Source organism: Cydia fagiglandana, chromosome 9 (genome assembly GCF_963556715.1).
Source record: "Cydia fagiglandana chromosome 9, ilCydFagi1.1, whole genome shotgun sequence".
NCBI classification, from domain to species: Eukaryota; Metazoa; Arthropoda; class Insecta; order Lepidoptera; family Tortricidae; genus Cydia; species Cydia fagiglandana.
Window position 1 is genome coordinate 9038339 of NC_085940.1, and position 16086 is coordinate 9054424.

At 35.6% G+C, this 16086-nt stretch overlaps 1 protein-coding gene across 2 annotated transcripts in view; it reads left to right on the plus strand.

Moving 5' to 3' along the window:
- Positions 1 to 14920, plus strand: part of LOC134667321 (uncharacterized) — a 53462-nt gene extending 38542 nt beyond the window's left edge. The window contains exons 4-5 of one of the 2 annotated variants that reach the window (XM_063524667.1): positions 10952 to 11067; positions 11745 to 14920. In XM_063524667.1, the coding sequence (XP_063380737.1) occupies positions 10952 to 11067; positions 11745 to 11866 (238 nt within the window). In that variant the 3' untranslated portion in view covers positions 11867 to 14920. The remainder of the gene's footprint in view (positions 1 to 10951; positions 11068 to 11744) is intronic. The other variant, XM_063524668.1, reaches the window with a different exon arrangement.
- The last annotated feature ends 1166 nt before the right edge of the window (positions 14921 to 16086 follow it).

Below are 16086 nucleotides of genomic sequence, written 5' to 3' on the forward strand. Positions count from 1 at the left end.
CAAATCGGTATTGTATGGCTAAATTAATGCATTTAATGCATTTATTATATGGCTAAATTGCACTGGTCGTTCACCTAATGCAATGGTCGAATACAAACATTGTTTGCAGGCCACCCCAGTGTGATTGTCACATCAATATGTTTTCTGGGGACCAGGGGCAGCTTGCAAATATGTTTTTGATTTAATAATGATACCTTAATACTCGCAATTCATCTCGCTCGCTCTAATATATATCTAGTATTTAGTTAGAGATCTCTCGATAGCGAAAAAATTCATAAACTTTTAAAAATAAAAATACCTCGAAATGCCAGGATGTGCTGGAAAAGCCGGTATATTCAAAGTTGTAACCTTTTGGCCGCCGGACCTAGTCCGCAAAGACGCTCACTCACACGCCAGAGCAAATTTTAAGTAAACAACTAATAAAAAGTTTAGGGATTGCAAATAGTGATATCGATATTTAAAATATTATGGTAAAAATCTTTTTAATTTAGCTTTGTTCTTATCCTGTTTTAATTTCATTCCAAATTGCCAAAATTAAACATATGTTTTACACCCGAAAATGTTTAAAATATAGGGATTTAACATAAAAAACAACCACTAAACAATGTCGATTCAAGACGTGATATCGCCGCACTAGGCTGTACGAGAAGTCTTTTATACAAGACAACGGCGCCCATGGACTGCCCGCAATGCAGACCGACAAGGACTGTTTCCGCGCGGATCAAGTAATAATAGTCTCTAGGTCAACGGCGTAAGCGCTTGTCGGTACGTAAACTTTATTGGCGTAACGTTAAAGCTGCGCATCATGTGTCGATAAAGTCAATATACCGGAACTGTTTTAGTGAAAATTACACGTGGGTTGAATTTTTAATGAGTGAAGATATTATTCCGGAATTAGAATCTATCATTATAATTTCAGTTTGGTTTACATTAATCTGTAGGTAAACTCTTATCAAAAAAACGTTCAACGACTTGTTACAAAAAAATTACACATTAACTTCAATGTTATAACAATAAAAGTAAAGTCTGATAAACAGGTATGTCCCTGTACCACACTTGTGCGAAGCGGTCGCTGCGGTGTATCCCTTCCCACTAAGCTATAAAATAACATCAATTATTTTTTTTATTTATCTCTTCTGCAATTAAATAGTCCACAATCTACAATGGCAAATTTACTTGTCTGGCTCTACTTTATAGAGCTAAAGAAGCTACCTGAACTTTAAATATAGTTATGCCTATCTGACTCTCGTTCTACGTATTCTAGTAAGTAGTTACCTACTATTCGTTAAAAAAAATTGGCGATTAACAAGTGTTCAAATACTTAGATAAAAACATATTTCTGACTTTATATTTACTTTAAAAATTCCCATATCGAGTTAACATTCCCATCCCTAGCTGTCTTTTATACAAGACAACGGCGACGAGGAACATGAAAAATGTTGAAAAATGGAGCAATTTTTTTAAATGCCTTATTATAAAAGAAGGGATTTATATAGCGGCTTAAAAAGCAAATAAATGAAAAAACAAAGACCTTAAATATGAACACGAGTGTAAATGAAATTGCAATTGTTATTATTTTCACATTAACTCAGTGGTTGAATTTGTGTCTTGTATACAAGACGACGGCGCCAGCGTATCGTTCTATCGTTGTCTTCTATACCGGACAACGGCGGTCAAAGGGTTAAGTAAGTATGAGCAAAGAGATATTATTCCCTAATAGTCTCTGGTATGACCGAACTTATAATTCTCTTTGGCGATATGCACGGGTGAATGATAACAGATTGATATCAAATTAGCATGAATTTAAGTTGGAATCGGTCTCCTGTATTGGTATCAAGAATCCTAATGGCAATAAAATGAGTCGAGTAGAGTAGGTATAAAATTAATACAGGGTAGCTTTCTCACAAGACATGTGTGGCTGTCAGACAATGTTTGTAAATGCACACAATCCGGCAGTTCTGAATTACGGATTCGTGATGTAACCAAATAATCACTAACTGTCATGGCATACATACAAACTGATACGTACACATAAGCTGATCCGGATATATTTTGAGCTTAATGCAAATACATTTGCATTGCAGATTAATTATGTTTGTGGATTAATATGAATTACACATACACGCTTTATAAGTCTACGAATTGATGAGAGATTATTAATTCATGAGGTAGAAAGAAAGAGTAATTTATTGTATGTATCATATTTACATAAATCCTTGATGTCCTTATTTACATGAATCCTACTCTTATTTATTTTCATCATCTCAGCCATAAGACGTCCACTGCTGAACATAGACCTCCCCCTTGTTATGGGGGGTGAATGCCATAATCGCCACGCTTGGCAGGCGGGTTGGCGATCGCAGTCGAGTATACCGAATTTGAGGGACGCTGCTGCCCGTCCACCGGTGGTCTTGGACGTAGTTTAAGGACATACCCGGGCCCGGGTTATTTATTTTATCTACGTAATTTAGCATGAAATTATAGGTAAATCCCCAAAAGGATGTCTCGAACTCCCAAAGCCGGAAACATTACATACTACGTAGTCAGATTGAATAAGGTATTTGTTCTGAACAAGAAGTTTCTCGGGCGAGTCTCACCTAAACCAATAGAGAGTATAGAGACCGGTAGCGTGTCAATAAAGTTCACCCTGCCATTTAGTATTCAGCGTAAGCTCGGGTGCTCCAACTTGCAAATATACCTAGTATTTATTTTATAAACTTTATTGCTCTTTAAAAGGGTCCAGTAGACTTTCATTAACTATAACAATTTTGCAAAGTGGAATAACTTTAAAATACACCAGAAAAAATGGGTGTGAAAGATACTTATGTTGTTACGTTGCTGTCAAATAAAAGTCAATTCAGTTTCCCATCATCAGACAAACCAGCTCATCTACGATTGGCGTTTTACGAGCTCTGTATTATTGCACTATTGTATTTTACTCGAAGTATAAAATACTAATGATGTTATTCATAATCGACTGGCAAATTTAACAAACCGTTGATGGAGTCTGTGTGGAAAGAGAAGAATCGTGAAATGTATGGAATTCAATACATTTTACGACTCCTTCCGCACAGACTCTAATCGTTTGTCCCTATCCATTATTTAGACATTTCTGTTTGTTAGAAACAGACTAAATTTAACAAAGGTCTGTAAAAGGTTGCTATTGTAAGTTGTATGAATAAGGCGGAAAATTCTATCTAAGTATTTTATATTTTTCGAGAGCAACAGAAACCGAACTAACAAAGTAACGAAATAATAATGCTAGTGCACATATATAATAAAAGTTCCTTATTTTCAAAGGAAGAAAAATAATGGAAGTGAATTGAATAACTCCCTTATTTGTGTTTAATTAGGATTGTTCATTTTTTTTCAAATGTTCTATTTCGAAAACCATTTCGAGATATAAGGTTTTTAAACAGTTTCCGACATTTGCTGCGATATAATAATTGAGGATTGAAGATATTTCAAGAAATATCCTTATGACCTTAGTTTGACCTTCTCCTGGGCTGAATGTAAAGTCATTGCATAATAAAAGTTATCGAACCATAGTAAATAAATCCGTCACTCACGTATTGTCAAAGTTATCATTGTCATCAATTGTCATAACAAAATTTTTCAGTTAAACCGCTGCGCTTGTTTGTTACAATTTGATTTATAATTAATACCTAAACAGTAGATTTCATTGCTTAATAATATATCAAAAACCTTGTTCCTACGTGTGGGAATGATTCACAAAAATAATAGTTCGAATCCACGAAGACCTACGACGTGAAAGATGGTGCCGTGAATTAAACTTGGAATACCTACCTACTTCACGTGTTACACACAGTATTGCTGTGAGAATCACGTCGATGTAAGTATAAAATAAATATTAATTTACTACAATTAAGTATTTAAAAGCTCACTTTATTGGTAGGGTCGTGGTATCTATTTATTTTCTGTGGTAATGTAGCCAGAGTATCTAAAGGCAAATCGGTAAACAGAGATGGTGCCTACTAGAAAGAAGGAATATACAAGAATACATAGCCATACTCAAAATTCAGCCTGAAACTGCTTTAAAAAGATATAATTTCTAATTTCCAGGTACATGTTGCAGTTCAAGCTGCTGATATCATGGTGGACAAGACTTAATAAAGAGTTGTGAATAATAAAACATGTTTTTGTTTACCTACTTTTTTATTAATCTGGGAAATATGATATAATATATGTTTCCAAAAAAAATAGTAACTTTACATTAAATGTATGTTTATCATGTTCTGCACGAGCATCTGACAATGATGGCTTCTTGTTGACCATCCAGAAGAGAAGTGTTTGGTTTGTTATTTACTCTGTTCCCAGGCATTATTTACGGTCGTAAAGTATTACGACGATTAATAATTAATATGACGTTCGTTTTCAATACAAAATGCTCAACTTTGTTCTGGGCCCAAGTGCAGTTACATATCTCACAGCTGTATCTAAATAGGAATCACGATGACCTGAAATAATAGGATATAATTAGCAAAATTGGCATGTTCCTAATATAGTAGTATAAGTATGTAGTAGGTACAATATCCAAACAATGGTGACAAGCCGGTAGAAAGCACCCACTGGGTGCTAAGCTACCTTTAGCAATGGACGCTTGAAACGATTTTATGAATCCAATCTTCTTACAATATCGAATCAGTTAAAATATATATGATGCAGGTAACTTACATTTGTATTTTTGCTCCCTTGATTTCAGCCAAGTTATGGTTGGAGTTGGATGCTATATGGATACATACTCCAATAAAACTAAGTTATATTATATAACTTAGGCAGATTTCTGGAATCAGCTTCCTCAAATTTATAGCGTAGGTATTTTGAAATTAATGATTCAAAATAAACGAGTTTTCCATTCCAGACGATATTATTATTTATAGAAACACGTGACACTGACATTGTCGACAGGTGACATTACAATCAATTGACAATGACAACTATTTTTTTAATTCTTGTTGTTGCTTGTGCTTTATCAAACAGCCGACGACATGTAATTTACGAGAAGTCGTATCTCATATTTTCAATAAATTATAAATGTTCAACCGAGCCACGAATTACTAAATCATTCAAATTAGTATCTTAAATTAACCTATATTTTCCGAAAATAAAATAAAAATGGGGGTCTAAAAAAAATGAACAATCCTAATTGTGTCCCCGTATTATCCTCAAGCATATATTACAGAAGCCACAACCAACATCTTCTAAAACGTAAATAGGCATGCCGGCGTCAAGCCCCCTCCAGACTATGCGCGTGAATCGCGGGCGAAGCCGCGAACGCGAGTGTGGAGTCGATTTTCGCAGACAGCGAAATCGACTCCACACTTCGCGTTCGCGGCTTCGCCCGTGATTCACGCGCATAGTCTGGAGGGGGCTTCACAGAAAGCGTCTGACTTCTGCGAAGTTGTTAATTAATTTAATATACCTGCACATTATTTAATTATCTATATATATAAATGCAAGTGTCCTGACTGACTGATTCATCAACGCAGAGCCGAAACTACAAAAGCCAGAAAGTTGAAATTTGCACACCAGATTGCATTTATAAAGTGTACAAGAGATAAGAAGCGATTTTGAGAAATTCAACCCCTAAGGCCCACTTGCACCATCCCACTAAACCGGAGTTAACCGGTTAAACCGTTAAGCTAGTGTCAAATTGTACTGGTAACCATGGTGACATTCCAGGTTTAACCTGTTAACCCCGGGTTAGTGAATGGTGCAAGTGGCCCTAAGGGGGTTAAAAAGGGGATGAAAGTTTGTATGGGGTTAAAGTTTTCTTTTAAGCTAGGAATTTGAAACTTCGTAAAAAGATATATTATTAAAATACAAGAAAACTAATTTCAGCGTTTTTGAAAATTCATCCCCTAAGGTGGTGAAAAAGGGGTTGAAAGTTTGTATGGAAATCAAAAAAAATTTCGAGTGGTTGAGTTGAATCTTTGTATTTAGGGATCTTATTAGAAGACGAGAAAAGTAATTTCAGCGTTTTGTAAAATTCATCCCCTAACAGGGTTAAAAAGGGGTTGAAAATTTTAATCCATTACAAATGCTTTGAAACTTCTTAGAAAGGCATAATAGCCGATTACAAAAAAAAGTGATTGCAACGTTTTTGGAAATTCAACCCCTAAGGGGGTTAAAAAGGGGATGAAAGTTCGTCTTCGGGTGCAAATTTTATTTTAAGCTAGGATCTTGAAACTTTGTAAAAAAGTATCAAATTCAAATACAAGAAAACTAATTTCAGCGTTTTAGAAAATTCATCCCCCAAGGTGGTGAGAAAGGGGTTGAAAGTTTGTATGGATATCAAAAATTTTTTCGAGTGCGGGACTTGAATCTTTGTATTTGGGGATATTATTAGAAGACAATAAAAGTAATTTCAGCGTTTTGTAAAATTCATCCCCTAACAGGGTTAAAAAGGGGATGAAAGTTTGTATGGGGTTAAAGTTTTCTTTTGAGCTAGGAATTTGAAACTTCGTTAAAAGATATATTATTAAAATATAAGAAAACTGATTTCAGCGTTTTTGCAAATTCATCCCCTAAGGTGGTGAAAAAGGGGTTGAAAGTTTGTATGGATATCAAAAAATTTTTCGAGTGTGGGACTTGAATCTTTGTATTTAGGGATATTATTAGAAGACAGGAAAAGTAATTTCAGCGTTTTGTAAAATTCATCCCCTAACAGGGTCAAAAAGGGGTTGAAAGTTTGAATCCATTACAAAGGCTGAAAATTCTTAGAAAAACATAATAGCCGATTACAAAAAAAAGTAATTGCAACGTTCTTAAAAATTCAACCCCTTAGGGGGTTAAAAAGGGGATGAAAGTTCGTCTTGGGGTGTAAATTTAATTTTAAGCTAGGAACTTGAACTTTTTTGCAAAAAAAAAGGTATTCAATTAAAAAAAATTGAAAACTAATTCAAGCATTTTTGAAAATAATCCCCCAAGGTGATGAGAAAGGGGTTGTAAGTTTGTATGGAGATCAGATATTTTGTGAGTGCGGAACTTGAATATAAGGGCATAGGTACCTATTATGAGAATACAAGAAAAGTAATTTCAGCGACCAACATCAAAATCCACTAAACTTAAAACTTCATACAACTTGCTAAAAAAGAAAAGTACTTAATTTCAACATTGCTTGGATATGAAAATTATAGGTACCTACTTACCTACTAAAGATGTAAAATGTTGAAGATAAGATTCCACGCGGACGAAGTCGCGGGCAACAGCTAGTGTAGGATAATCATCTCTTCGCAACTACAAATGAGTCGCTTAACTTCAAACTCGGGTACCTAAATTCATCTGGCAGATTATGCGATTTTGGTATTAAGGTAATAGGGTAGATATTTGCTGATAAGTTTGAATGGATTAACCCGAGTTTGAAGTTAAGCGACACAAATGTTGGCAAATCACGACTCGGTATACAAAACCACGGCGTGAAAATTTCAATAGAATTTAAGCTACGATTAATATACAATTGTAATACGATTTAACGGCGTCCAAATTGAATGTAAATGAAATTGCTACCCTAAATGATATTCAATAAATTCAGTAATCAGCTATGAGTGTTTCCAATTAAAACAATTTACCTAATTCAATCGAGTATTTGTTCGTTTGTGATTAATCAATATAAATAAAGCGATTTCGTTGAACGCATTAAGTATCATTTTGAACAGAGCTGTCTAGTTTCACTATTCACTGAAGCATATTCAAAGATTAACGAAGGTAAATGACATGTCAAAATTAGAGATGCACCGGATATCCGGTTACTATCCGGTATCCGGCCTATCCGGCCATTATTTTACTATCCGGCCGGATACCGGATAGTGACCTACTATCCGGCCGGATACCGGATAGTAACATCGCTTGATTTCGGAGTAAACAAATTGGATTTAAGAAACAGACACGGTTATAATCGTACTTGTTTATTATTTTAAAACCATTTATTTATTCATTCCACTGACTTGCACGCGCACCCATTTCGAACCTAGAAATGAGTCCGCGCGAACGTTTACTACGAAACAGGTCAAACCTGCAGAATGCGCACCTGAAAAACCGAAATGTTGGTATAGTTTCGCTGGCCGAATATTCGGCGGCCGGATACCGGATATTCGGCCGATGGTCAGGCCGAATATCCGGTATCCGGTATCCGGCCAAACAACTATCCGTTGCATTGCATCTCTAGTCAAAATCCATAGTCTCTCACAAAAATTCAAATAAAGCTATTTTGGTTATCATATTTGTGGTTTCTGATCAAAAAAAATCTTCAAAGGATATAAGAGGCAAGACTTTTTTCGTTAAATGTTGATTTTATTTCGTCGATATCAAAGTTCTGCTTAAACCGCACGCAATGAAGTGGATGTAAGTAAATGTAAAGTACTGCAATCATTGCCGGAGGAGACCCAAGGGAACCGTTCACATCATGTTTCATTGGAACATGAATCTGCTATGCGGTCAACGGTGGGCAGCCACTACCTACGTGGTAATCATGAAACATAATTACACCTTACATCTACAAGAAAAACAATATATGCAAAATTGACAGTTTCATTACTGTATAATTAATAAAACGACGATCTGAGTTCTGATTGTATATTTAATTACAATTACACCGAATGTAGGTATGTAATGGTACAAAACCTAGGTATTCATTACAAAAGTAAAATTCTTGTTTAAGGATAATCTACATAACCCAAATAAGGGTTCCGCAAGCTGTGGCTTTATATGATAGCTGATTGCTCGAAAACCGTCGCATCTTCTTTGCTTTTTCACTCTTGGGGAATACACAGGAAAGTTTCATACATCGGTACAAGTGCAGAGTGCTACGCCGTAGACCACACGTCGTAGCACGTAGCATGCCGATGCTGTCTCGAAACTAGGAGAACTTTCAGCGCAAAATTTTATGTTACTTTTCTGTGGTTTTTACAGTTTAATTGACTACTTCTACTCTATATTTCCTATGAAAATCGAGTACGTTTCAAATGTATTAAATTATTATTTATTATAATATCTTCTATTTAATGTAACTTATTGATATTTTTGTAGGTACCTAAAATAGAAAGAAAATTGTATTAATAATTAAAATACTATCAAAACCTTAATCTAGGGTGCCGCCGTCAGCGGGACAGGGCACAAACTACCGGTGGTTAGGGCCACAGAATGAGACGCCACCTGAAAATAAGTAATTCTTTTTTACATTTTTTTTTTCATTAAAATATGCCACTAAAACAGTATGACATATAAAAAATATGGCGTACTGTTATATACAATACACTTTTTAATTATACAATATTTACAATTGATAAGCACCAATGCATTATACATTATAATAATTACGACAACGATTAAATAATACATGTAGGCAAAAATTTCTTTATACATAAGCGCACAATATTTATACATATAATTAGATAAATTCTAAAACATAGCATATTGAGTAGTAAGCGTTGAGTTCATTTTGATAATGCTTAGCTTATTTGATATTAATTAGGTATCCGTAGCGCTATTGATTACACCAATAATCGCCCACTCTGTGGAATTCTAATCACGGCGCACATGCACAATATTAAAATTGCATTCCTGGCGTTGCTCTGCGGTAGCCGTTAACGTAAATTATGTACCCGAGTTGCCCTGCATCGGAGGGTATTCTTAAATGCAGGAAGTTTAGTAAGCAATTGGAGTAGTGTTGTTAGGTGAGGCGGTGACCGACCGTGCTAGCGGTGTCCGGTGCATACAGTCGGCCACCAATACCCGTTATTTCGCCCCCCGCCGTCACTTTTGTGTGTACGCAACGTACAGATTCTACGGATCCCATAATTTTTCTTGTACTCCACTGTATCTTTCTGAACACAAATGTTTATTTTTTTCAATGTCACATTACCAAATTTAATGTCACGTAATGTAATATTTCATTATCTGCTACGAAATGGGTGCGACGAGACAATGTAAGTAGACCGTAGTACATCTACAATCTAATTACCTATGTACGCTCAGCAAGTTTCATTTGTACCAATTTGTATGGGAACCAAACGCAGAAATCGATAACGAGCGAACCATCGATTGTTGCCAATGGACGCAGATTGTTGTAGACTTCCGCTGCATGACAGTACAATATTTTTGGTATTTTATTTGCACGTTTGATTCACCAGTAGTATTCGTATTGGGAACATAATGTTAGTGTAATATTATAACGTATGGATGTCAAATGTTACTCTTTTATCCGGGACATTATTATTTATATACTGTCGTTATTTTAAAATGGAAACTCTCATTTACTTAAATTATGTAAATTATGTTCCATTGAAGTTCTAAATGAGTAAAATAAATCTATTATTTAGTCAAATAGAACGAGACGAAGTTGCGAAATTGAATTGTTTTGTAAAACATAATTCGACTAACGAGATAATGAAAAATACAGTAGACATTTTACGACAACGAGCGAACGAAATCGCGTCGTCGACCAACCGAGCTTTGATAGCATTTTATTTGTGTCTTATTGTTTAGCAGATAATAAATTCAATTTGCTTTAGAGTTTATAATATTACAATAATATTAATGTTTTACTATTTTGTCACGGTAGTTTATGATTGCATTCGCATGCACCTTTTTACTAGGCGAATCCCGCACGACCGCAGTAAATGTCCTATCGGAACATGGCAACAATTCAATTTCGCTTTTTTGCTGTAATTACGTAATATCCTCAAATTTGTATGAGCAGCTTGGCATTGAAAGTTTTGGCTTCACGCCAAATTTATGATCAACGGCACCTTTGGCAGTTTTGCTGTCTCATTACGAGGAGCACAGCGGGCGAACGAACGTCGGTCCCACACCTATAAGTCGCCACTCTTCGATCTGCCGCGAGGTGTTCGCGCGCTGTGCACGCTCGCCTGAGTACATGTCAAGCAGTCGAGTGTTGATGCATGCCAACGTGTTCGTATTTTGTACGCAGATTCAGTCAGTATTCCAGAGGGCGAGGATATCGCGATTGGCGCACTCGTGGAGATCCAACGCTCATCAACTCACTCTGGCGCAGTCGGCAACCACTCGGTATCCGGAAACAACTAGGTGAGATATACGTAATTACTATTGCAGTTTGCTGAGAGATTGCCAACTTGTATCCTCAAACTAATATTTTATTAATTTCAATCAAGGGCACGGGTTAACTTAGATAGGCTGCGTCCTTGTAATACTACCGAGAGTCGAAGTGTAGGTATCACATACGTCATTCCATTTTCTAAGCAATCTGCCGTCTGCGTACAATTCTGACCACAATTGAATGATTATATACATATAATTGAGTGAATTTATAATGATTATATATTTTTTTATTAGTTTACATTGTACATTCATTAAATATTCTTCCAGTGAGTATGTACAATTTACTTGACCCCTAGAAATATGATCACATAGGTCCATTTCAGAAAATATAATTGTACAACCCTGGAGGTGTATTCTGATTGTAATTGCAGGTTATGGATTTGATCTGGATTTGTTGTTATCATCGATCTTCAACCAGAAACGTCGCTTTTGTCACTGACAGATCTTACCCATCACAAATCCAGTTAAAAATTCATAACTTATTATATAATCAGAATACGCCTTCTGGTGAATCAGTTTGTGAAATAAATTTGAATCTATAGCAAGGCGTCACATTATATAAAAGTTATTGAGTGAAATTGTTATTGTTAGTATTTAATACTTATTTATAAAAAAGCTAATAATAATTATTTGATCGTATACAGGGAACGCGGAAGTGTACATAGTGCTGGCCCTGCTGATCGGGTTTGTGACAGTAGTGGTGGGGTGCTGGCTGTCGGACAACTGCTGGTCGCCGGAGCCGGAGGACATCCTGGCGGGCGGCTGACCCGTGGCGGCGGGCGCGTGCACGCACGTGTAGCGCCCGCCGTCGGCCGCGGGCGACCGCGACAGCCCGTCGGGCGCGGGCTCGCTGTCGCCCGTGCTGCCGCCGCCGCCCGCGCGGGCGCCCGCCTTGCTCCACGCCGCGCGCCACTTCTGCCGCGGCGCCTGCCTCCGACTCCCCTGCGACAGAAGGACCGAACCACCGGTTTTTTGACCCGAACCGTTGCGGCCCTCTTGCCGCATACATGAAAAAACTAACGGTAATCTCATCTCGACTATAGCTAATGGCGGAGTGTGCGATAACGAATAAGTGATTAGAAAAGACTAATTGTTGTAATAGACTTTTGTAAGCGCGTTGTAGGTAGGTACGATAATAAACCAGACGTGGAAAGTCTTTTCTGAACTTTAAACGGCGACAAGGTGTCATTTTAATGAACTGCAAGAGCTTGGGGTAAGAGATTTATTTAATTATTAATACAAGTATGAATGTACATCAATGTAAAGTATCTTATTGTAATAATACGAGACGATTTTCCTATGCGCAGGTGAGCGCTCGGAATTATGTAGCGAAGTAGAAGCTCACTGTATTATCAGATGTTTCCCAGTAGGCAACGCTTCTAGCGGTCCCTCTAATTTCCTGGACTTCACCTGACGCAACACTCAACTCACGTGGTGCGACTGCGTCTCCCTTTGTAATACTTTACTGTTGTTTCTAAAAGTATGTGCCTTGAAACGCTTTTCTCGACTTGACTTGTAGATTAGAACGAGTTTTGAACCATTTAGAAGAAATTTCTTCTCTCTGTCTGTTAGGACAAGTAATCCCATAAGTGCATACACATCATGACCGTGCCTTTACCGTTCTATAGACTTTGAGAGGGACGTAATTAACAATAGGATTTTAAATTACGCTTTCCTCCATTTGAGGTAACCTACCGATGATTGTTTTGGAGTCTGTAGTATCCGGCTTGGTTTGTTGAGTTTTTAATGCGCGGTGCTTCGTTAGCCGCTCGAGGACAAGAGTTAGGACCAAAGTCTTTTGCTACTTGTGCGTCAATTGGATACAGTTCTTAACTCTTCACAATAGGATAAGAAACAACAATGAGAGACAACGACGTGTACATCTAAATGTAGAATTTGGATACGTTTTATTGGCATTTTTACCTTAGTACCTAAAGGTTTTTGTAAAACCATTCATAATGGTTACCTGCAAGTAAATTGCTTGTTTAAAATAATATTTTTTAGCTTTCTGGATCCATCCAAATTAAAATAATGATTGTTACAAAATTAGCTTTGGGATAGCGCCTGCCAGTTAAATAGCTTAACGAATTAATTAAATACATATTCATAATAGAAGAATACTAAGTACCTGTAAGCATTTGTATTTGTGCTTAGGAATTCGTTTAAAACAGATGGTTCAAATAAAAAATATTCCTACCTACTTTGTACTAACTTTTTTAAAACTACTTATATTTTAAACGTGCGGAATGGGAACAAATTCACATCAAATTCAATTAAATCCTTCAATCGTAATCCATTCTGTGAACACTACCAGAAAAATGTTAATTCACAATTGAATAAAAAAAATGCAATTAAATTTATTCACTGTATAAATACTTACTTACTACAAATTTATATTTTGAAACACGTGAATTCCCTATCGCTAATATTGCTACGTATGAAGGTCTGACCTGATGACATATACAACAAAGATGAGCTCCTAAGAGGTTGTACAGTCACCTGCAATAATATGTTACACAACGAAGCAAAAATATCTTATTTGTAGAATCATAAGAGCGTGTCACATATTTTTGCCGCCTTCGAAGAGTAACATATTATTGCAGGTGACTGTACGTAAAGAGCTATAAGTTATATCTAAGCCGAAAAACGCTTCCGAAAGCAAGCCTATAATACCTATATCCTATAGGTATTTAATAATATTTATGCTTAAAATCAGCGAATGAAACTTATTTACTTCTGTATGAATTTATTGTTATATATTTGTGTATTTTTAGTTTATTGATGTTTCTGTGTATCTGAATTTTAAAAATCGTACCGTTATTCACATTCCTATATTTGTTTAATAAATTGAACGTAGAATATTATTGTCACTTACACTTGTCTTAACATTTATTTAAAAAAAGCGTTAGCTAATTTAAGTTTTATGACGAAAGGGGTAAGCTTAATAATATTTTAAGTACTTATCTATTTTATGCAAGTCACATAACAAGGATTTTTAAAATTCGAGGACAGAAGCAACAAAAAATCCAGGCATAGTCGAATTTTGAGACAACCGACCGACCCCAGTATTTTAAGACCTTATTTGTCGTTGCATATAAACTTTATCTATATACAACGCCAGAACAACTTATTATTAAAAAAACAGAATAAGGCCGTTTTCGACAAAAATATCACAGGGTTCTAATGTTCACGAGAATGCTGTTATCAGTATTCTTATAATAACATTAGAACACTGTCTATGTTTTCCTAAAACATATATTGTTTCAATAATGCTATCAGTTATTTATTTGAATAATTTTAGTTCATCGGGTACTTAGAAATGTTCCATTGAGAAGATTCCCCCATTCCGATACCCACAAGAATAATATCGTCTTATAAGGTACTCAAGTCGTAATATGTGAATATAGGCAGGTACATATGTATAGCACATTTATCTGAAAAGTTATCATTTAGAAAAATCATTGTACTTTGTGCCAAACCTATAGGTAATAGTAATTATTAGAATCCGGACAAAATCAATTTTCAACATTTTCATGCATAGACTATGGCTAAAATGAATAGAATGCTGTTTATAATAACACGAATCCATCAAAATTGTATAAAACGAAATTAAACACCTAGATTTTACTCGTATAGACATAAGAAACCCGACTGAATAGTCAACATTCATAAGAGTTAGACGATTGTAGATAAGCATTTTATTTCAGTGGATAAAGTAAATGAGTGTACAGAATTAGGCAGAACACTACTTGTGCTATTTGATAAAATCATAAGTTCGTCTTTGTTAATCGATCTTAACAATAAATGTATTGTGTCTTTTTGTCTCAATGTTTATAAATGTGATTTTTGTTGTAAAGGTATATTCTAGACCATAGTTCAACATACCTACTTAATACATTGCTTCATTTTAGATTTCCTAAAACCCTAAGACTTTTTACATCTAAATCTTGTATTGTTTCACTAATTTACCGATAGGAGATCACGCGGATCACAGAGCCAGGATCACTGCTAAATCACTGCAAGTATTTTCAATATCTGAAGTGATTAGCATTCCAACGTATATTTATTTATGCCGTTTAAACTAAAACGATACTTTATATTTCTTATTATTTCTTCTGGATAATGTGCAGGTACAAAAAATATTCTTGCTAAGTGTTCTCTTACTATTTAATTCCCTACAGCGTCCACAGCGGTAATTCTCTCCTGTTTGACATTAATATTAGTTGTTATTACATTCCTGTAACAGAAGTTTGTGATACCTATAGTATCGAAATAATAGCAACTTGGTTTTACGACTAGTGTGGTAAGTAGGTATACAGTTTCGAAAATGTAATCGTCAATTTACATTGTGGTGCATTGTATCTATGACATGCGTTTTGTGCACGCATTAATTCGATAATCTTCCGGAGGAGTGTTTTGTAAGTGGATTGGATTTCTGGTAAGCTTGGCTGATTTAGGAATTGAGAAAAAAGTAAGCTCAACATGATCATAGCGATTCATGATAATGTATGTACTAAAATAATTTATCGGAAATACTTAATATAAATGTATAACAAACAAATGGTTTTATTATTTTTGTATTTAGGACCTATTAGTTAAATTGTTATAATCGTAATATTTTTTCTCCATGTTAACAGTATTTAAATAGACATTTGGCAGTGTTATTACTTGCAGCTCATCTAGTTAATACCTAGGTATACATGTATAATACTGACTCATAGAAACGCAAAGATTGCCGAACGGTTACGGAACGGAACGGGAACAGTATTCTGGTTTCACCATTTTATTATTTTAACTTTGAATTTGTTACCACCCTACTTTTAATATTAAATGCTGGCTTGAACACTAGAAATCTTGATTAATTAACAAGCATGGGATAATTTAGAGCATAATTCAATGCAAACCGTTCCATTGAAAATATAGGACATGGCGCTCGCTCTCGGCGCAGCGACTGACACAGAAAGGCTTTCTCGCCTGACACCCTAC